This window comes from Physeter macrocephalus, chromosome 11 (genome assembly GCF_002837175.3).
Source record: "Physeter macrocephalus isolate SW-GA chromosome 11, ASM283717v5, whole genome shotgun sequence".
In the NCBI taxonomy this organism is placed as follows: domain Eukaryota; kingdom Metazoa; phylum Chordata; class Mammalia; order Artiodactyla; family Physeteridae; genus Physeter; species Physeter macrocephalus.
In genome coordinates, this window is record NC_041224.1 from 169,615,447 (window position 1) to 169,638,713 (window position 23,267).

Here is a 23,267-nt window from a genome sequence, read left to right on the forward strand (position 1 = left end):
CCGGAGCCTGTGCTCCGCGACGGGAGAGGCCACAACAGTGAGAGGCCCGCGTACCGCAAAAAAAAAAAACCAAAAAAACCCACAAAAAACATACCCATAATGGTGGGAATATAGACACCTGTGGCCATGTCAGTGGCTGAGATTCTTCAGGGCAGGCCTGTCGTTCAAAAATGATGTAGTTGATCCCTACTGGGCTGACCCCCAAAGGTGGACCGGAGTTGGGATCTGCACCAGTCAGTGCTCTGCCCCAAGCAGGGCCCACCTCTTCCTCTGCTATTTCCCAAGTAAATGACCTTTAACCTTTGGGCCTACCTGGGGAAGATACACTCATTGCACATCCAGGGACAGTTTACCCCCAAACCAAAGAAAAGCAGGATGAGAATGTGCATTGGTTTTGAAGCACGGGGTTTATTCGGCAAGTTTTTACTGTGCACCTATCACGAACCAAACGCTCTGCCTTGATATCTCAGAAGTCTGCGGCTCCATTTGCATCAGGCCACCCTGATGCCTTCTAGGGACCCTGGCATGTAGGTCAAGGCTGGATTTCTGCAGTGAGTGGGGCTGCATGAAATACCAAATGTTAATGTAAATTAACAAATGATAGGCCGGTTAAGCAGATGTAGTTAGACGTTCAAGTGTTTTCTACAAGTCTCCCTGATTAAATAAGCGTTCGGGGTAGGGATGTGTAGACGCCCCTTTGGTACAAGCACTAGCCAGACAGTTCTACCCACAGAACTATAAAGTTGTTGAGATTTACCATCAACAAATGAATACGAATTCAACAGGAAAGATAAAAATACCATTTCTGTCTTTAAAGTTGCCATGTCTATGTAGAGGGGATACACACACCCTTCAAAAAGGACCCCAAAACATTCTGTCAAAATGGAGCCATTAATAGTCAAATTCAAGAAACAATTCCTCAGCAGCTTGGGTTCATTCTAAAAAACAGAGAAAGCGGTGCTTGTTGCTTTACTTTTAATAGCGCAGGTTGTCATGCCAACTAGTGCGACTGTTTAAAAAGGGGGAGAAAAAGAAGTGTTCCTTCCTACACAAACCTTTCAGCAGGGCTTCATATCAGTCTTGAAAAACATGAAAACTCCTAACACCGGAGATACGGTAACCATTGCGCTTATATTTAAACCTGTTAGGATGAGGATGTGATGCTCCTTTGGTTTGAATTCCCTTTGCACACCGCGCTCCTTGTCCAGGATCCGGCTGAATGGCGCCCCGAGAGAAAGAAAGGCACCATGTGGGCACACAAGAAAGCAGCCCACCTTGAGATGCGCGGGGAGCCTTCCATCTTGAACCACAGAGACAGAGAGGAGAGATTTTTTTTGCAAAGTGGCTCTGCTCCCCGCATAAGCACCGTTCTTAAAGGGCGGAGTCTGCACAATGCTTACGACACACACAAAGGTGTCGTGACAGGAGGGGCTATGAGAAGATGGACTGGGGGCCACCCACCCTGTCCCTGCTGGTGCGGGAGCGCCTGGGCCCGCGCCAGCCGCGTCCTGATGCAGAAGTGTTGACGCTGTGTGGGGACAAGAGAAGGGGGGAAGGTATGAGGACAGGGTGAGGAGGAGGCAAGACCTCTTCTCTCACAGCAGCCTGGTGGAGGTGAACTCTTCTGTTCACGAAAGATTCCACCCAGAAGAAAGGAAGATTCCTGCAGCGGCACAGAGGCAAAGAGAATCTGCTCACAGAGCAGCTGAAGGGTGATGTGCCAGACACGTCAGGGCCTGGCGACCTGGCTCCATGCTTTCCACCCAATATCCTCGCCTCCTCTCCTCCCTCCATGAGAGTGAGGCCTCATGTCCCTGCACCTCCGTGACCTTGATAATGAGGGTGTTCCTCTGCTCTTAGACTTAATTCCTGTCAGGCCCCGAAGAGCCAATTCATACATCAGCTGTTTGTCATTCTCCCTGGCACCCCCAACCTGCCAGCTCTGCTGCACCTGGGCCCGTCCCTTCACCTGCAATTAATGTGCCTTGCACTATCTAGTCTTCTCTAACTGGTTACCTTTCCATGTGTTGCTTTCTGATTTCCCTATCTAGACTGGAAGTTTCTGGAAGACAAGATACTGTTGTTGTATACTTAGTTGCTTCCCCCGTGCCTGGCAATTCCTGGGCACACAGAGGTAGAAACAGCACAGCAGCACACGACTGCTGTTTAATGAGCTCTACGTGTAGGGCTCTGTTCTGAGCACTTTACATGAATCAGCGAGTGACCCTCAGAATGATCTGACATAGGTGTGATTATTATTCCTATTTTACAGAAGGAAAGACTGAGGCATAAGAGGTTAATGACTTGCCAGGATCACACAACTAGTAAGCAGCAGAACCAGAACCCAAACCGAAGCTCTCTGACTCTAGGGCCTGTGCCCAGGACACATGAGATGGCTGACCCGGGTTTGGGGGTCCAGGAGGCAGGGCTGGGGTGGAGATGTCAATGGAGGGGAGAATGATGGGGAATATCCACAATAAAATGTCTATGATACTGTCCCATTCCTTGAAACTTACATAGATGTATATGCACTTGTTCATAAAGAGATATAGGACAAAGTGATCTCTAAAATGTCAGTGGGCAGTCAACTCTTTCAGGAGAGTGGGATTCTCAGTGCCTTTTTTCCTTTCCGTGTCTGTATGTAATGTCTGATTCTTCAGGGAGTCTGCTGGGCTGTAGCACGGGGCAGAAGGACAATGAAGTTGTTTTCATTATAGGAGGAAAAGGAAAGCAAAAAAAAAATAAAAAGAGGGAGAAAAAGAAGGGGCAAGGGGGACAGCCAGGAGATGTTTCTCAGCAGAAGGGTGTTTGAGAATGATCACTGTGGTGACGATGCAGCAGATGCAGAGAGGATATAAACAACCGCCACGTGAATGATAGTGATAATCCCAACATCCGCGGGGCCCAGAGAAATAATGCAGGAAGTTTAAGATCCAGTTACTCCACAGCAGCACTGTCGCCACGGCCAAGTGTCCACCAACTGATAAATGGAGAAACAAATCGTGGTCCATCCATACAGTGGGATGTTACTCAGCCATAAAAAGGAATGAAGGACGGGTACACGCTACACTGTGGGTGACCCTGAAGCATTCTGCCAAGTGGGAGAGGCCAGACACACAAGGTCATATGCAGGGTGACTCCATTTATACGAAATACTCAAAATAGGTAAATCCACAGAGTCAGAAAGCAGATTAGTAGCTGACGGGGCCTGGGGGGAGGGAGGAATGGGGAACAACTGCTTAATAGGGACCGGGTTTCCTTTCAGGGTGATGAAGGTGTTTTGAAATTAGAGGTGATGGCTGTACAACAGCATGAATGTACTAAATGCGACTGAATTGTACCTTTTAAAATGGTTGAGTGTATGTTATGTAAATTTACCGCAATTAAAAAAAATCCAGTTAGCCTTTTAACCTAAAGTCCTCAGGAAATGGAAGAGCAGATGAGAAGAAAGAAAGGAAGGGTGGGGAGGAAGGAAGGAAGGAAACATACAATACAAATTGGGGGGAAAAAAAGGGGAAGGAGGGGAGGGAGGGAGGGAGGGAGGAAGGAAGGGAGGGAGGGAGGGAGGAAGGAAGGGAGGGAAGGGAGGGAAATAGAACACAAAGAAAAACAAAGGCACCAAATAGTATTTCAAACAAACAACAAAATCACACTGAAAGGGAACGAGAAAAAGAACTTAGGGAGGGAGGAAGGAAGGGAGGGAGGGAGGGAGGGAGGGAGGGAGGGAGGAAACCCCAGCCAATGAGGGAAGCGGGACACTTTAAGTCGTGGCCTGAGACCAAGGGAGAGGGGTCCGTGCTCAGCCAAGGGCGGACCAAGACCCTCCTCCAGGAGGCGAGCTCTCCAAAACCGGGGCCAGCCCTCGAGATGCGGTGCACCTGCGCCTTCCTAAGACAGCTCTACTTAGATCTGCTTCACCGTGGCCGCCAGATGTGCACTGGGGGAAGCTCCATCTGCAAAACTAAGTAGAAATAGCAAGAAAAGCTAAGGCCAAGGATTCAGATCCTTCATTACTGGATGAGACCCTGTGTGGAGACCCCCCGGCAGCAGCCAGCCCAGATGGCAACTGCCTGCTGCTTGGCTGCCTTCCTCTAGGCTGGGAGCCGCTCACGGACAGGGACCCCGCCTGGCCCACGGCCCCTGACACAGAACCAGGGGCTGCATTTATATGTGTTAAAGAAATGAATTGTCCTCTATTATATATATATTTGATCCATCGATTTATATGTTTAAAAGATAAAACACAGATACGGCACGAAATTCGAAAGGCTCCAAGGGATATACAGTGATAAATTTCCCTTTCTTCCACCGTTCTGCTCCAGCACCTTCAAGGCAAACCCTGACGCCGTTTCCACTGTTGTCAATGTGACTAGAGCATATTCTGAATTGCAAAGGCTCCGGCAACCAACCGGACTTCCCAGTGACTTGGGCGTCAGGTCATCACCACGAGATGAAGCTACATGTGATGTCAAGGTGAAAGTCATCTGGCTGAAGGCAAGGTCCCAGGATTCCGCGCCGGGCAGAGGCCCATGCCAGGGAGCTGCGGGCTCGCGGAGGAATGCCGCTAGGATGACAGCCGTGCCCCTGGAGTCACTTGTGGCACGACGAGAAGCCTGTGGGCAGGGGCTGTCCAGCCTGGCAGCCTCAGGCTCCTCACACCTGCTGCGGACACAGGTGAATTTCAAGCTGGGGACAGGTTCTGTTGCTACATGCTGGGAGGAAAGCAGATGTGCAAACCACGCTCAACATTGGCCTCCGAGAAACTTTGAGTAGTTTGTCGGGGGTGGAGGGGAGTTCACCTTAAGAGAACTCAGCTGTGAGCTGGGTGGCACTCTCCCCACAGATGGGCTCCTTGGTGGAAGCGGCGGACAGGAACTAAGCTGGCCAGAAGGAGGGGGTCCCAGGAAGCCAAAGCCCCCGGGGTGGTAAAGAATCTGGGCCAATCCCAAGCCTGGGCAGTGTCCCAGGGGGTGTACCGTGTATGACAGGAACATCTGGACTCATTGCCTTATCTAAGCCAGATTGCGAGGGCTTTTTTTTTTTTTGAAGACTGAGTAACCATTGCCCTGTATAGTCACCAAACCAAAGACTAAAAAAAGATCCAAGCCACGCAGGCTCATCTGTTCTCCAAGGCTCCTGCCTAATGTGGCAATGCACCGGCAGGCAGGCTACAGGGTGAGCTGGGTGCTTATCTGATTTCAGCCAATCTGTTACTGTATTTCATTCCCTGTCCTCGTGCCCGGAGGCTGTTGCAATGTGTGTAAATTTAGAAAAAGAAAGATAAATAACATGGAAAAGTTCATTTTAACAAAAGGAGTTGTCTTTCTTCCCTTCTTCCTTTTTACTCCACTAAAGAGAAGATAAAATGATCTTGTTACTGATTTAGCCCCTACCAGGGTGGATGTGGTATTCTGGGCAGGGACTCAATAACGCATAACCGCAGCCTCGGATTAACCAGCTTCTTCTGAAACCGTAAAACTGTCAGGCTTCCATCCTAAATGTCTCTTAGCAGCTGAGGGAACGAGATGGCAATGCCTGGTACAAGATCTGTAAGCAACTGGGGTCTCTTCTGAACAAGTAAAAGACTCCACGTGACGACAGCGTTTTCTTCCCGAGAAGCCCGTACCAGCTCACCCAACGTACACTGTGCCGAAAGCCGCCAGTGCACCAGGAGTTATGCATCGATACTTTATATAAAATAAAACCTGTTTTACAAGGAAATTAATATCACAGATGGGAGACTGGGGTTATGGTGGAAATTACACTGAAAGGGAAACTGCTTGAGAAACGCTTGCCTTCTCTCATACGTGAACTCACCCCAGTGGGTTTATGGACCCTTGGTAGGAGATGACCACCAATGAATTCCACCACCTAAGCGTTTAGCCCAATTCGCATTTTGCAGAGATGGAAACCAAAGTTAAGTGATGGGCCCAAGGTCACCTGGCTGCCAGCGACGGGGGGTGGGGACAAGACCAGGTCCCACAGCTCTTCACAGTGCTGGTACCGCCAGCACTACCCACTGCTGGAAGTCAACCAGACTCAAGGGCTGTACCTCTGACAGCATCTCATACTGGCCTCTTCTCCCGAGAGCGACGGTCAGTAAGTCATAGACCACAGACGCACTCTGTAAACTGATGAGGCGGTCGCTCTTGTGCTCGGGTATCCTGCTCAGCACAGCGTCCCGGTTGGCCTGAAAACAGCACAGAAGAGAGAAGCAGACGGTGAGCTGGCCCGTGCACACAGCTGTCACCGTGCGCAGAGAAGCCATCCAGGCTCTCCTGCCCCGGAGAGCTTGCCGAGGGTCTGGAGGCAAGGGCGCAAATGAGCCAGGGGTCATTTATGCAAAACCCCCAGAGCACCACAGCACATGGTACCATGGGATTATCCAAAGCCTGAAGGCCTGGCGGGCACTTGTCCCTGTCAGCAGGCGTCTGGAGGAAGCTTTAGGAGTCGATGCAAAGCAGGGTGGTTCCTCCTGGGCTCGGGTTCACAGACTCGGGGCCACGCTGCAGACACAGCGGCGCTCTGGGGTGGCAGAGTCACCCACCAAGGGAAGCCCTGCTGGGCCTCACTTGTAGATCCTGCTTCTGCTGTACATTAAAGAGCGGGAGAAAACTCCCCGCCCCACACGTCCCATCACCAAACGGTGTCATCAAGTTCCACCAGTCCAACAGAGATATAGCGGACTTTTCCTCTCGCACCCAAGCCACGTTCGAATCCCTATATGACATCTTCACTGGAACAGACTACAGAAACGAATTCAACTTTGTTTAGGGAAGCACAAAACAGATGTACAAGAGACAGCAAGAAGCAAACGGATTTTTGTTTTAAAAGACGTTAGCACAGAGGACCCAGGAGAACACCAGGGCATGCCTATGTCACTCCCCCACTGCTTAGCACAGAAATACAGCAGGTGCCTTCAAGCTTATTCATCTCATCTATCTAGAAATCAACCGCTCTTCACAGTGACTTGTTTTCATTACTTTTTTTTTTTTTGCGGTACGCGGGCCTCTCACTGTTGTGGCCTCTCCCGTTGCGGAGCACAGGCTCTGGATGCGCAGGCCCAGCGGCCATGGCTCACGGGCCCAGCCGCTCCGCGGCATGTGGGATCCTCCCGGACCGGGGCACGAACCCGCGTCCCCTGCATCGGCAGGCGGACTCTCAACCACTGCGCCACCAGGGAGGCCCTCATTACCTTTGAAATTTCTCCCCCGATTCCTCCAGACATATCACATGTACTGGAGACTCTAAACATAGCTCATTTTCCTTTTCTCCCTAATAGGGAGTTCAGTATCAATAAAGTTAGATTTTTCCTGTCTTCTTTTCCTTGCTAATGAACAGAAGTCCATCCCTAGGAGCACAGAAAGGGCCCCTCCGTTCTCCCCATGGAAGTGGCACGTTCAGGACGGGGGTCACTGGTCCAGGCGGGCTGATGTCTACCTTCCTGCCTGACACTCGGAAAGGCCACGCACACAACCTCCTGCTCACTAATGAGGTGAGTGCTTTCTTTCGTGTGAGTCCAAGGCATTGACTTGTAGCCTCCTGTCAGTACTTACTCATTTTAAAACTCCTTACTCTTAAATGTCAAAGACAAATAAGAATATATGACAGGCCACTTCCTACAAAGTGAGTCATCTCTTATGGAAACAAGCCTGCTTTTGAAGATTTCATTCTAAGTTTTTCTTGTTAGGAGTGCCTTTCGACCCAACAAAAGAAGCTCTGAGGAAAATACGGCCTGCTGTAAGTGGTCTCATTTTATTTATTTCCTCTAATTGTTCCATATTGAGATCAATGCCTGGGAGAGAAGGGAACAAGACAAAACACCATTTAAGAGAGATTTTCAGGTTATGCCCAAATGTGTTTTTTTTTTTTCTGTTTAAAAGCAAAAGTCTATCAGTGCTTTTTGATTAAAAAGGTACGATATAGAACCTCAAACAGGTCCACAAATAATAAATGTCCCAGAACATTGTCTCAGTGGTAGCTGTACTAATATGGTTCTGATAACCCCTTTCTCCTGGGGAAACTAATTTGACTTGAGGTAAGAATGCAGTTCAATTCCAAATGAGTTCTTGTAGGTGGAGGGACTATGGACAAATTTATGCTTCTAAGTTAAAATTAGGACCAGTAAAGAATACAATTTTCTCAGACACCAAAAAAGCCCGGCAATTCTCATTTTGGTTCTGAAATTGAGCACATCTATTTTCGGTCTAAAAACTGAAAAAAATCAAGGAGTCAAGGGACGTGAAAAAAGACTTCCAAAGGCAACTTAATTTAGATTTCTACCTACGTAACTATGGAATGATTTACAGGGAGAACATAATCTTTTGGTTGGCAACCTAGTCCTTCATATTTACTGTCATTGGATTTCACCATCCTCTGAAGAGACTTCCTGGAAATTAAATACGACGGAGTCAGATTTGACTGTCTCCAGGGGATCCGAACTTTGAGTATTACTAGTTTCTACCACTTCAAGGAGGGAGCAGGAGAGTTGGGGACATCACTCCCAAGACAACAACATTTACAGTGAGCATTCTAGAGATGTGGCCGTGTTTCCCAAATTCCAATCTGGAACACATGATCTGACAACAGAACTCAATACTTTCAATCAGAATTGTCCAAGAAATCGAAAGTGTATGCTCACCACACTTTCAGAATTTTTACACCGTTACTAACCAAGTCTGCCCAAAGGAAGCTAAGTGCCAGGTTGTGAAGAGTCCAGCGATGAGGGCTGTGTGGACAGCCCCCCCCACCTGCCACAGAACTTATGACGGTGAGACCTGCCCGTCTGAACACCAGTTACTTGAGGCCACTGGGCGCCAGCCTGTGCACATATGTGCCTCCACGTCTGTGCCAAGGTAGAGTAGAGGATGTAAATGACACCGTCCTAAGTCACCAGCTGACAGTTAAGGAAAGATAAGCCGCAGGGGCAACCTGTTTCCTTCAGATGAAGTAGGGCCAATGATGTCAGAGAGCTTCCAAATAAAAAGAAGCGGTGACTCAAGCAGTCTCGCTCTTATAAACATCTCGGGGCCATTTCACAGAACAAGAAAACCCAAAGCTTTAACTTAAGGCAAGAAAGCTACGCTGCCTGCCTAATCCCAGCCTCTTTTGCCCCTCTTTCACGCAGCACACAGGCATTCCTCTTGTGCTCCATTTCTAAGTCTTTCTCCCCGAGTGTATTTCATGCCTCCATTTAAACTGTCAGCTTGGGGAAGAAGGGAACACCTTCTCTTGCTTTAGTTATGACTCCTTTTCCTCCTCCTTTCTCCTCCTGCCTGCCTGCTGGGGTGGGAGTTATGGAAGAAGGCAGGATGCTCTGCTAGAAGGAGCAGCAGACCACTGCCTGATGCCTCCATTCTGCCTGCTCTGGGCCTCCGGTCCCTCGTCCAAATAACTAGGTGGATGTGAGGACCTCTAGGTCCCTCCAAGTTCCAGGGGCTTGCTGTTCTGCTCAGGTGCTCAGTAGACACCATCTACTTGCCAAGGTATTAACTACTATAGCACAGATTACTCCAGAATGTTTCAAGCCGGGCTGTCATGTCTAGCGATATGCAGAGTAGAAACCCAGTAAATGATGAGCGATGAAATTGTAGACCTACCTTTGATATCCTGGCCAAACACTAAGAAAACATTTCCAAGGAATTTGATGGTCTGGCAAAAACTCCCTCATAACAGCAGAGCCAGGTAACAGGAGTGGGCTCTCTGGGCTTGGGCTCTGCAATGCCTGGGAAACAGGTGGGGGCTTGGGGAGAGGACCTGGGCAGGAGGACGAGGCAGTTTCATCAGGCTGCTGCTATGGAAACCGGAGGTTCAAGTATACAAGTGTTTCAGCCCCAAATTCTCCCTCCCACCAAGGCAAATGGAGACGGCTCATAAAGGTTACCTTTTGGGGGCTTCTTTCCCCTTTCAAGGTTCCTTTGGTGGTCATTTTAGCTGTAGTTACCCATATACAACTGTGTTAGTGTTCAATCAGTACTTGGTGGATAAATGAATGCACTAAGGGAAGAGATGCTCCATGCTCCAGGCTGACCCAGGGACGTATCTGGCCAGTCCAAGAATTAGAATCGTCCCTTTTTTTAAAACCACTATAGTTTTTTTCCCATCAGGTATTCCCTTTGGAAAGTACTCTTCTCCAAAGAAAAAGAATCACTATCCTGATGGAGTCACCATATCAAAACAGGGACCATAGGAATAGGGGAAAGAAAAATGTAAAAACACATTCTACTCACCATTGATTCACTAATCAGCAATAACAACAGGGCTTCTTCAGTATTTTCTTGCGGACAAAAAATGCTGTATAAAGAAAATTGACTTTGATATATGGCAATTTCAAAATAACACAAAATACATGACTAAGAGCAGAACTGAAGGGCTAACAGCTTCCAGGTTTTTATATAGTGTAGAACCCATGAAAAACACTGTATAATCTGGGACCCTGAATTAATCTGTTTATTTCTATGGTAATCTATGGAATGTATACATTTTAACTATGCATTTTAATAGCAGGCAGCCGAGTAAAGCTGTAGAAACCAAGTTAAAAGCCCAAAGAACGTTTGTGGCTATTATCGAGGCGGAAATTTTGATCGCTACAAACTGACGTTATCTAAATAACACAAGCTTTCTCCTAAACCCATTACGAGGTATAAACTGAAGACATTTCACTACATGGTACTCTTCTTACCTCTTACTTGCTAGCTGGCGTATTGTATATTGTCATTTAGATGAAATAGGAGATAGGAAGCAATTTTAGAGTTTGAATGATTTCTAGAATACCGTAAGAACTTAGTGAGCTATCTTACTCAAACATATGTGTACTATGGGGTGGCACGCAGGAGCTGTCTTATTCATCAACTTTATGGGATTTGGCTGAACCCTACCATCTTGGATTAAAATAAAAAGCTTTTAAGCTCAATGTTGCTCAGGATTAAAGAACAATAAAAACCAAACATAACTCTGGTCTCCATTCCCTATATCCTATTTTTTGTGCTTTGAGCATTTTAAAAGACCTCCAGGGAATTCTCTGGTGGTCCAGTGGTTAGGACTCTGCGCTCTCATCGTGGGGCCGGGGGTTCAATCCCTGGTTAGGGAACTAGGATCCCACAAGCCGCGGGGCACAGGGAAAAAAAAAAAAACCCTCCAGCATTTTCCCCCGTTCTAAAGTTCTAGCATCCTTTGAGTAGAATTGTAAGTCTTATCACTAGTTGGGCCAAACTCAACTCTGTTTCTTTTTTTTTCAGTTCTTGTTTTTTTGTTTGTTTGTTTTTCGGCCATGCCAGGCGGGCATGTGGGATCTTAGTTCCCCCACCAGGGATCAAGCCCGCACCCCCTGCAGTGGAAGCACAGAGTTTTAACCACTGGACTGCCAGGGAAGTGCCATCAACTCTTTTTCGTGGAATGGTAGAAGAGTGCAATAAAAATGAACTTGGTTAAAAAAACTCCTGGAGGTTTTGGAGATGACTAAATAAAGACTAAATTTACATCTTCCCAGGGGTAATATTACAATCATTTAACTTAAGAGAAGGGATGATTTCCCCCCAAAATTGGCCAAAAAAATGTTTTCCAAATGATTACATATATTTGTTCTCTTTGAAGTGCTGGCAAATTTTGTATCGTGTCAAAGGGCCATGAGGAGTAAGACAGAAAAGTCCAGTGACTGATACTCTTTTTACAATTCGGTCATCCCTGGAGGTAAGGAAACCACCTGTGGGATGGTTCTTATTGCTCTTGCAGGGCTAAAATTTTATAAAAGCGCTGGCCTGTGAGTGAGAAGCAGAATTCTGGAATGTGCAGTGACCTCCTTAAAGAGGTAACTTGAGGTGATTTGGGTTTTTGGAAGATGGAACATTTCTTTCCCCTTAAATTCAGAAATAGAGCCAACAGGCTTTGTATTAAGAATGCTCGGGCTTCCCTGGTGGCGCAGTGGTTGAGAGTCCACCTGCCGATGCAGGGGACACGGGTTCGTGCCCCGGTCCGGGAGGATCCCACATGCCGCGGAGCGGCTGGGCCCATGAGCCATGGCCGCTGAGCCTGCACGTCCGGAGCCTGCGCTCCGCAACGGGAGAGGCCACAACAGTGAGAGGCCCGCATACCGCCAAAAAAAAGAAAAAGAATGCTCATGTGTGTGTATGTCTGTGTGCCTGTGTGTCTGTGTGTGTGTCTGTGTGTATCCCCATCCAACAATCAGTTCCTGATATCCTGGCTCATGCTTACATGCAGTTGGGACCTTATAAATAAAGCAGAACCATTAATCATTTTTTTCACAGCTACCCAGTTCTGCATTGTCCAGACTAATTGAAAAGAGAGGGAGCCCATTCTAATCATGACTTAACACCAGCAAATTCAGTCCAGAGATAATCCCCCAATTCCATTTGAGCCATCTAGCCTACTTAAATGCGAGGTTGTGTTATTTTTACTAGAGCTGCTAACAAGTAGCACATTAACTGATTCTAATTCTACTTCCTCTACCCTTCTTTTCAAGGCAGGAAAGATGGGTACTCAGGGGCGCTGCAAAGTTCTCAGGGCTGGCAGGAAGAAGTGGGGGGTGGGGGAGGGGGAAAGGATAGTTTTAAGAGACATGCCTGAAAAACTACCCACTGGAATGCCCCCTTCTCCATAACTATGAATTCTCTAGATCTATTTCTGGCCATTCTTTCCCTCTTCCCTGCCCAGGGAAGTGTGGAGCTCAGGGTGGACAGTCAAAATTGTTGGGGCCCTCCTTTTGTGATATTATCCTCTTGGGGCCCAAGAGCCTCAAGGGGAGATCCCGGGGTGCCCAGGCCTCAGCCTCGTGGAGCCGGAAAACTGGGGCCTTAGACCTGGAGGAAGTTGATTGAAGGGATGGTTGTTCCAGCTTCGGTTCTGCCATCAAGTAGTTGTTAGGACCCTTCGATGTCCCCCATCTTTATACTTTGAACAGCATCCTCATCCTTACCAAAAGCCTCTGCATTGGCTACCAGGAGGTTCAGACCTGTATTTAGCACGCCATGATAATTACTTTCTCCTCTTAGGCCTACCGAGGAGTTTAGCACAATGTATGGCACTCCTAGTTTTCAATAAATCATCATCCGCTTCCTGGCATAATAGTGGTTTCTAGCTTCCTTCTTTACTTAGTGCTAATTATCTAGTCTAATATGCATTTAATTATCTAAACCACCTCAAGTGCTTTTTACAAGGAGGAATACAATGGAAGTAAAAATATACTTGAGTGACATGCACACATATGTGGACTGAGAAACATGTATAAGAATATTCATAGCAGCACTATTCCTATTAGCTCTGAATGACAAACAACACAAATGTCCATCAAGAGTAGAATGGATCAACATATGGGAGTATATTAATAAAATGGAATACTATTCAACAACAAAAACAAACTACTACTACATGCAAAAATATGGATGAATCTCTCCAATATAATGTTAGACAAAAGAAGTTAAACATAAAAGTACTTAATATATGATTCCATTCATGTAAATTTCAAAAATGGGCCAGACTAATTACAGTGATAGAAGTCAGGATAGGGTTACCCTTGGGCAGGGAGTAGTAACTGGGGGAGGGTACAGAGACGCCTTCTAGGGTTCTGGCAATGTCTATTTCTTGACCAGGATGCTAATTACTTGCATTACTTGTTCACTTAGTGAAAATTCATCAAGTTTTCTACTTTTGGTTTGTGTATTTTTCACAATGTATATTATGTGTCAGTAAAAAGCTTACTTAAAAAATAAGTAAACAAAAGTCAATAAAATTCTTCATCGAAAGATCTAGAAGAAAGGAAGTAAGGAGGCCTATGGCATGTGATTCTTCCTCTCTTTTTTTATCTTGGATTATCAGCATTTTATTTCCTTTCAACATTTAAGATGGACAGAGGATGAGCATCCTGTACCCACTTCACGTCCAGGTTGCAGTGGCAGGGAGGGGAGTTTTCTCGCAGAGGTTATTTTTCAGTCATTGTCCATTTTGACCAATGGTCCTGAATGGTCTGTGTGGTTTGCTGGAGCTGGAAGGATCTATGGCACATAAAGCTTGCTTTGTGCTCATGTTCCTCATAAGAGGGGAGAGAGGAGGGACCACCAGCCAAAATGAGATTTAAACATCATCTATGGATTCCCTTTTTTACCTCCCAACTCACATAACTGAACTGGTGATAACATCTTTTTGCCACAAAATTGCTTGATTGGAGAGTCCTGTCTTGTTAATAAGGAAGCCCCAAGCAGATTTTCTCTCTTTACTAATAAATCAGAAGTAAGGGTATGAACATGCAAAACTAGAAAGCTAAAAGCTGATGGTGATAACTGAAGGAAGAAAGATTAGCACAGAAACTAACTAACTAGAGAAAGAGAAACACAATAGAGAAAAATCAACAAAACTGAAAGTTAGTTCTTCAAAAAGATCAATAAGATTTGACAAACTTTTTAGGTAGACTGACCCAGAAAAGAAAGAGAAGACTCAAATTACTAAAAGGAGAAATGGGAAATGGAAGAGGGTACATGACTACCAATCATATAGAAATTATATGTGTGTGTGTGTTTGTGAATACTATGAACAACTGTACGTCAGCAAATTAGATAACTTAGATGAAATGGACAAATTTCTAGAAAGACACAAACTACCAAAACTGAAGAAATAGAAAATCTTAATAGCTCTGTAACAAGTAAAGAGAGTGGATTAGTAATCAAAAACATTCCCACAAAGAAAAGCCCACGACCAGATGGCTTCACTGGTGAATTCTACCAAACAGTTAAAGAAGAATTAATAATAATTCTCCATACACTCTTTCAAAAAATAGAAGAGGAAGGAATATTTCCCACTCATTCTATGAGGCTAGTATTATCCTAATACCAAAATTAGACAAAAACATCATGAGAAAAGAAAACTATAGATCAATTATTTTATGACTATTGATGCAAAGATCCTCAACAAAATACTAGCAAATCAAACTCAGCAATAAATAAGGATTATATACCTAGTGGGATTCGCCTAGGAATGCAAGGTTGGCTTCATATCTGAAAATCAATTAATGTAATACATCACATCAATAGAATAAAGGACAAAAGCCAGATGATCATCTCAGTAGATACAGAAAAAGCATTTGACAAATTCAAAACCTTTTCACAAAAAAAGTATATATACTCAACAAACTAGTAATAGAAGGGACTTTCCGCAACCTGATAAAGGGCATCTATGAAAACCCACAGCTAACATCATACTTAAGAGTGAAAGATTGGATGTTTTCCCCTTCCTAAGATCAGGAATAAAACAAAGGTGTCCACTCTTGCCACTTATATTCAACATTGTACTGGAGGTTCTTCCCAGGGCAATTAGCAAAGAAAATGAAATACAAGCCATCTATGTTAGGAAGAAGTAAAACTATATTTGCAGATGACATGATCTTGTATACAGAAAATCCTAAAGAATCTAAAAAAAGCTATTAGAACTAATAAAAAAGCTCAGCAAGACTTCAGTATACAAGATCAATATAGAAAACCAATTTTACTTCTATATACTTGCAATGAACAACCCCAAAATGAAATTAATATTAACAATTCCATTTGTGATAGTATCAAAAAGAAAAGCACACACACCAAAACACCCTTAAGAATAAGTTTAACAAAAGAAGTACAAACCTTATACCCTGAAAACTATAAATTGTTATTGAAAAAAGTTAAAGAAAACCTAAATAAATGGAAAGATATCCCATGTTCATGGATCAGAAGACTTAATATTGTCAAGATGGCAATACTCCTCAAACTGAGCTACAGATTAAATGCAACTCCTACAAAATTCCAGTTGCCTTTTTTTTTTTTTTTTTTGCAGAAATAGACAAAATGATGCTAAAATTCATGTGAAAATACAAGTGTTTGGGGGATGGCGGGTGACAGCTAAGGGGTGCTAGGTTTATTTTGGGGGTAGTGAAAGTATTCTAAATTTGATTGTAGTGATGGGCTATGTGACTATATTAAAAGCTATATTAATGTGAATTGTACACTTTAAATGAATGAATTATATAGTATGTGAATTATATCTCAATGAAACAGTTTAAAAAACTGACGGTGTGTATTTGTGTGAAATGAAACTTGTGTCTCAGTAACCAGTCACATGGGAATCTTCCCATTAACTAACAACTTCATTTAACTAGATCTGCATTTTGCCTCCATAATTCTCCTTGTACAGATGGGGAAGCTGATGTTAAAAGAGTGACAGAGGCTGAGTGGTTTAGGAAATAAGGGAGAAGTGGCCAGCACTGTGAGCTTCTCTGCCTTCAAGGGGTGAGGCCACATTGGAATCGCACCCAGAGAGACACAGGGCTTCATCCACGTGTCAAACTTGGTTAGGGGAGGGAGCAAGAACTAGATTCTCCAATATACTGGCACTTTGGCTATTAAGAAGCATCTGAAGCAGAAGAAAAATCTAGGGTCTATTTTTAAGATTTAAATATCACCTAAAAAAGAACCCCAATCCTGATGCTAAATAGTTCATAATGAGGGGTCAGCATTTTAAAAGTGAGAGTTTGAGAATTGCTAGAACAGATGTTCTATGAATCCAGATAAGTACTAAGGAGTAAACGCAGGAAAAAGTTAAGAAAATGCTCACTAGTCGGAATGCATATAAGAAATGCAAACTGAACAACAAGATGAGGAGGGAGACAAATGCCAGGGTCAATTTAACAGGATTAAGAGGCAGTTACCCTGAGAAATGCTGCCCCTTTTAAAAGGCGGCATTGTGTTCAGAAGTCACACCTGTAATAACTATCTAATCACCCCATCTCTGTCAGTGCTTTCTGGGGCCTCAGAAGCAGCAGCCTGTGGTCTTTCAGCCATCTTTTCCAATTTGTAATGACTAAAGAAGGTTTCCGTATTTATTCTTACACGTTCCCCTTTGCTTCATGGAGAGGTTCTGAAAAGCCATCATGCCTTGTCCTTGTAGGAACAAAGACGGGAAGGAAAGCTTTGAGGGGAGGAATAGAATGAGTCAACCCCTGTTCCCGTGTCCCCGCCTTCTTGTGGTCTCTCTCCCTCCCACCTCCTCCTTCCCGGACCTGGGGAAATCCTAGGCTGAGACCGCAGCGTTTCCCTAGCCCATTTTCCTCAAAGGCGATCAAGTTCCAAATTCAAAACTTAAACCAATCAATACATTCTAAAGAGACATCACCTTCCAGTCACCTGTAAATTATTAAATTCGCCTTCTTCTTACAGCTAATTCAGTTTAAAACAAGTTTTTAAACCAAAGGATCAAGGAATTGCTGAGGAAAAGAAAAGAAAAGTCAACTCTGGCTTACTAATAGCTTTGTCACTGACTGCTGTATGGTTCTGCGGTTCTTATAATAAACGAAATGAAAAGACCAACAGTGAAGGCTGAGAATGGCAGCCAAGCACTAGATGAGAGCATTTTCCTACTCAAAATGTCCCCACTCATGCATGGATATTTGCTGAAGTTATGAAGAGTAAAGAGCTATCTTTATTAAACTGGTAAAAAAAATCTACCCTTGAACTTCTATTCATCCTTACATTTTCCTGAAGTTTCCCTCCCATCCCCTAACCTACAAACGAGGACACCAACTCCCATACTTCTCTCCTGAGTAGACACGGGCTTTCCGCGTGAGGGTGTAGGTTTTTGTGTTTGCTCCTTTCCGGAGAGGATCGTCCAGAGGTGACTGGCCTGGCGGATCCTCCAGAGGGTTCCAGTAGCTCTGCTCACACATACCCCGCAACAAGATCTCCGCCAGCTGCCTGGCTATTGTCTGGGGACACAAAGGAGCAAAGGCACAGCCGTGAATCTATTTTGTATCATTCATTCATTCATTCGCTCATTTAATAAATATTTTTTAGTCATCACTTTGTCATCACTGTTCCAAGACCCATAATTAAAAATTTCTACTCCTATGATGAAAATTATATCAGTTGATGACAAGAAAAGAAAAGAAAATATGATACACTAAGATATTTGAAAGATTAAAAAAAATAAGTTCATGCCCTTCAAATGCTGCCCTGCCTCTGTTATACTCTGGAACACTAAACATGTTTTATACCGGAAACAACTGAAACTTTTAGTTAAGCTATTTTCCAAAAGCTCTTATAAATAATAGGTGAACTGCAAATATTTTCATCACCTCCCAACCGAGGCCTGCCAAAGCCCGACCTTGGCAGAAAGCCAGTACTCAACCTAGATGATGTAATCCCTGAAAAAAATCTCTTTGTTGATGATAAGATGATGTTCAGTGCAGATTTTTAGAATGTCTTCCTTCTTCGGAGTGCCAAGGGCAAGTCCTTCATAGCCCCACCCTGCGACTCAGTACCTGAGGCCCGTTCTTACTGCGTCCTGGCCCTTCAGCCCAAAGGCTCCCCACTGGCCTTGAGTAAAGTGGAGAGCTGGCAAAGTGACGATGGCTACTGATCCAGAAGACCTTTTTTTTTAAGCTGGGTAGGGATCTCCTTTATTACTGTGAAAACCCAGAAATATCCAGATCTTGTTCTTTTAAGTTAGGTGCAGATTACTATGTTTTTCCAAACTCTATAGCTCCACTGCCTAGAACAGCATCACATACAGATGTATGGGGGAGGGAGATGTGGCAGCTACTAAGAAGTACTTTGTTAACTGATGCATATCAGTTAACTTACCTCATAATCTTCCAGTGACAAAGAAGAGAAGTAAAAAAAAAAAAAAAAATCCCTCCGAAAATAGAAGCACTGCATCTCAGGGTGGTCCAGGCCACCTCACAATCAGCCAGAGGTCGCCAAATACAACTTCTTTGGAAGATGCAGACAAAGAATGCTGATCTTCCCTGACAATGAGCCTTTTTAAATAAATATGTTCCAGAAGAGAACTTTGCTAGGCTTTCATCCGTGTGAAATCTCTTAAAACACCACAAGGAAACCTAAATGCAACCAAATCACTAGCTTAGTGGTTTCTGATAACCACTGGGTAAAGGCAAATTTTCTTCATTTTTCCCAAGTAAGACCCACTAGCTTTAAATATCTATAAAAATGTGAAATTAAATGCACTCCTATCATCCCCAACTGAGCCATCTGTAAAGATCTCATAAGAGCACGATTTTCAGGACCTAAACAGTTCCTGAACTGTCTTCTTAAACCTTCCATTATAGCCTCATTTCGATCTCACTGCAGTCATATAAGCTAATGACTTCTGCTGGAAGTGTCAACTAGCAAAAATAACCTCCACTCACTATAGCTGAGAAAAAAATGTTAAAGGAGAAAAATGAACAAAGAACTTCACTTTCTGGATGTATCTGCCATGGAGGGATTCTAAGGTTGTAAAAGTCTCTGCCCTCAAAACAGTTTGCTTGTCCACTGCTGGATAGCTCATGCTAGATCTCATTTTCCCTCAAGGTATTAACCTTCTGGAGAGATTTTTAAAATGAGGTTTTGATGTGATTGCACATTTTAAAGGCATCACCTCGTCATGCATTACCGATTAGGAAGGATGTTAGCTGTGTTCACTGAAATCTCAAATGAAGTTCAGAAAAGGAGATTAAATATGAGAAATTATCAGCAAGATCACCAATATCTGTGATACCTTTTATGTTTTATACTCCAGTTATATTTAGCTTGCAGTTTAAATGCCTAAAAATTATTGGTAGCTACCAAATACATTTCAAATACATTTAGAATTAAAGGAAGGAAAGGAGAGAAGCTGGTCTGGAAGAAGACTTGAACTTCTTTGTACTAACTGGGTCATTAAGTGCACTTTTTTGTATGTGATTTTAAATTGTGATAAAATTCACATAACATAAAATTCACCATGTTAACCATTTTAAAGTGTACAATCCAATGGCATTTAGCACATTCACCATGTTGTACAACCATGACCACTCTAGTTCCAGAACATTCTTTACCCTAAAAGGAATCCCCACACCCTTTAAGAAGTCACTCTCCATTCTCCCTCCTTCCACCCCCTGGGAACAACTAATCTGCTTTCTGTCACTATAGGTTTGCCTCTTCTGGACATTTCACATAAATGGAATCATATAACATGTGGTCTTTTTGTGTCTGGCTTCTCTTACTTAGCATAATGTTTTCAAGCTTCATCCATGTGGTAGCATGAATCAGTACTTCATTCCTTTTTATAGCTGAATGATATTCCACTGTATGGCTAGACCACATTTTGTTTATTCAATCATCAGTTGGTAGACATTTGGATTGTTTCCATCTTTTGGCTATTGTCAATAGTGCTGCTATGAACATTCATATACAAGTTTTGATTTGAACACCTGCTTTCAATTATTTGGAGTTACTTATCTAGAAATGGGGTTGCTGTGAATGTACTTTTAAATCCTTCTCTGCTATGGTCTCACACCAGAGTTTACAAAGCAACTTTTTCATCTCATAAGGATATCATAAATTTGTAATTATCAGCTAATCTAAAAAGAATCATATAGCAATTAAGGCTGATAGAAACACTGTCTTATGAGTGGCAATAGCTGGAGAAGTTTCCTGATGTCCACCGGAAACCAAGACACCAGTGTAGACTTCCCAGGAAATGCTTCTCAACTAGAGTGGGCAAAGACTCACTTGTGGAAACTAGAAAATATGGATTTTCAGGCCCTGCACAGACTGACTCAGTTGGCATTTCTGAGGTCAGGTACAGGGATGTGTATTTGCTCAAAGTTCCTCAGATGGTTCTGATGCACACCTTTCGTTAAGCACTCAAGGGATTAGAAACAGTTTAACTTAGGTCACTTGAGAACCATCAACCAAGACCAAAGGTGTACTTGCAACTCAAGTGTGACATTGAGTGGGAAGTGACTCCCCCCTTACATTAACACTAACCAGTCAGTTAACAGCTGAAAGTGCCCCGGGGCAGCTTTATCTACACAGGCTTTCTTTAGAAGCCTCTTCACAGGACTTCTCAGAAAAAAAGAAAAAAAAAAAAAAAAAAAAAAGAAGAAAACTGTCTTCCTTCCTAACATCTCTAGTCAGAATCCTACCTCAAAGGATTTTTATAAATTAAAACACATTGATTTGAAAATCATAAACCTTAAACAATAATGGAAGATAGTCTCTAATTTTAAAAAATAATATTGGAGTAAGCAGCAGGCAGATTCTCACAGTGCAGTGCATGCACTCAACCTTTTAACGAGGAAAAACCCTTTATTTCCTTAACGAAATATATATTTTTTGAGAGTCTATAAGCAATTTTGAAAGATTGGCATTTTATTTAATTAATTAATTTATTTATTTATTTATGGCTGCGTTGGCTCTTCGTTGCTGCGTGCAGGCTTTCTCTAGTTGCAGCGAGCAGGGGCTATTCTTTGTTGCGGTGCGTGGGCTTCCCGTTGCGGTGGCTTCTCTTGTCGCAGCGCACAGGCTCTAGGCACGCGGGCTTCAGTAGTTGTGGCTCGCGGGCTCTGGAGTGCAGGCTTGGTAGTTGGTGGTGCACGGGCTTAGATGCGCCGCGGCATGTGGGATCTTCCCGGACCAGGGCTTGAACCCGTGCCCCTGCATTGGCAGGCGGATTCTTAACCACTGCACCAGCAGGGAAGCCCAAAAGATTGGCATTTTAAATGTGCTCTTAAAACAATTATAAGAACACTTGTCAATATAACCAGTTACTTTCATTGTGCTTCCAAAGCTTAGAAGAAGCTATTCATGCTGACCAGTTCAGAAGTTTCATGGAATGTTGGGAGTAGGTCAGTTTGAGAGAAAAGATAGATGGCAACAATTTTTATCCTTATTTTTGCAGGTTTTTTTCCCTTAAAGAACTGTGAAGATCAAAATGTTTTGTTTGAACTTCTGAGGGCACCCATAAATCGTATCAATACATAAGTAGATGTCAAAGACCAAGTGAGTTCTTGGTGGGGTGTGTGTGTGAAGTCACCTGTCTTGTCTTACCTCCCATAATTCTAGGAAAGCCTATGGCTTAGCCATCTGGGCCAGTGAGTTGTATGTCCACATCCTTAGCATGAAGACACAGCCTCATTTCCCATGACAGGAATCTCTTAGCCTTGCCCAACTGAACACTCTCCCACAGCATTGAAAGGACTCTTGATAATGGGAGGACAACAGCGTGGATGACGAGACCAAGGACACTGCAGTCTTAGTGGGGCTGCCACACCGGCTGGGGCCTGGGGCACTTCTTAGCTTCCATGAGCACCAGGCCTTCACCCAAACACTCGATGCCTCTGGCTCTGAAGGGTAAACTGTGGAGGTATAATTAATGAGCCTCCCAGACAGGAAGGTGAAAGGTTTAAAAGGAAAGAGAGAGAACTCAAGTCAACAGGAGAGCCAAGCTGCTGATCAACCAGTTTATTGAACTAGCTTTTCTATTTCTGGGTTTTATGGTCCATGTAGTTAGTCACACAGCTAGGTTCTCCTCAGGATCTAATCTGCTTTGCTCTGTCTGGGTTTTGGTATGAATCATCAGCATACAACTAAGCCTTCACCACACTGGCATCAGGAGGGTATACCTTCTAACTGCTATACAGGATGCATTTTTTATGTTTCTAGAGAGAGCACTACCGAGAAGCGTCATTAGCCATCAGGGAATGTAAATCAAAACCACAATGAGACAGCACTTCACACCCACTAGGATGGCTAGAACTAAAAAAAAAAGATAATAAACACATGTTGTCGAGAATGTGGAAAAACTGGAACGCTCATAATTTTTGGTGAGAATGTAAAATGGTGCAACCGATTGGACAAATAGTTGGGCAATTCCTCCAAATGTTAAATGTAGAGTTACCATATGATCTGGCAATTCCACTCCTAGGTATATACTCAAGAAACACGAACACATATATACACATAAAAACTTGCATGAGAATGTTTGTAGCAGCATTATTCATAATAGCTGAAAACTGGAAACAATAAATGTCTATTGACTGATGACTTGAATAAACAAAAATGTGGTCTATCAATACAGTGGAATATCATTCTGCAACGAAAAGGAATGAAAGACGGATACATGGTATAACGTGAATGAACCTTGAAAACATTACGCTAAGTAAAGGAAGCCAGTCACAAAAAAGACCACACACTGTATAATTCCATTTATATGAAATGTCCAGAATAGGCAAACCATAGAAACAGGAAGTAAATTAGTGGCTGCCAGAAGCTGGGGAAAGGGAAGAATGGGGATTGACTAGTAATGGGCGTGGAGATTTTTGGGGAGTGATGAGAAGGTTCTGAAATTAAATATTAGTGATGGCTGAACAATTCTGTGACTACTAAAGTCCAATGACTTTGGGTGAATGTAAGAGGTGTATATATATACATATATATATGTATGTATATATACATATATGCTTCACTGAG

General features: G+C 43.7%; 1 protein-coding gene and 1 long non-coding RNA gene across 19 annotated transcripts in view; one reads left to right on the forward strand and one right to left on the reverse strand.

Annotated features, from left to right (window-relative positions):
- Positions 1 to 23,267, reverse strand: part of TTC7B (tetratricopeptide repeat domain 7B) — a 249,175-nt gene that overhangs the window by 113,986 nt on the left and 111,922 nt on the right. For 17 of the 18 annotated variants that reach the window (XR_008618724.1, XR_008618723.1, XM_024130960.3 and 14 more), the window contains 3 exons: positions 17,565 to 17,737; positions 10,230 to 10,293; positions 6,053 to 6,190 (listed from right to left, as the gene is read on the reverse strand). Coding sequence is in view for 16 of the 18 variants with exons in the window: in XM_024130960.3 (XP_023986728.1) it covers positions 6,053 to 6,190; positions 10,230 to 10,293; positions 17,565 to 17,737 (375 nt within the window). In the remaining 2 variants the exon portion in view is untranslated. The remainder of the gene's footprint in view (positions 1 to 6,052; positions 6,191 to 10,229; positions 10,294 to 17,564; positions 17,738 to 23,267) is intronic. The other variant, XM_028496322.2, reaches the window with a different exon arrangement.
- Positions 4,585 to 23,263, forward strand: LOC114487219 (uncharacterized). The gene is made up of 4 exons (XR_003682145.2): positions 4,585 to 4,674; positions 7,342 to 7,495; positions 7,691 to 7,740; positions 21,697 to 23,263. It is a non-coding gene; the product is annotated as an uncharacterized lncRNA (long non-coding RNA).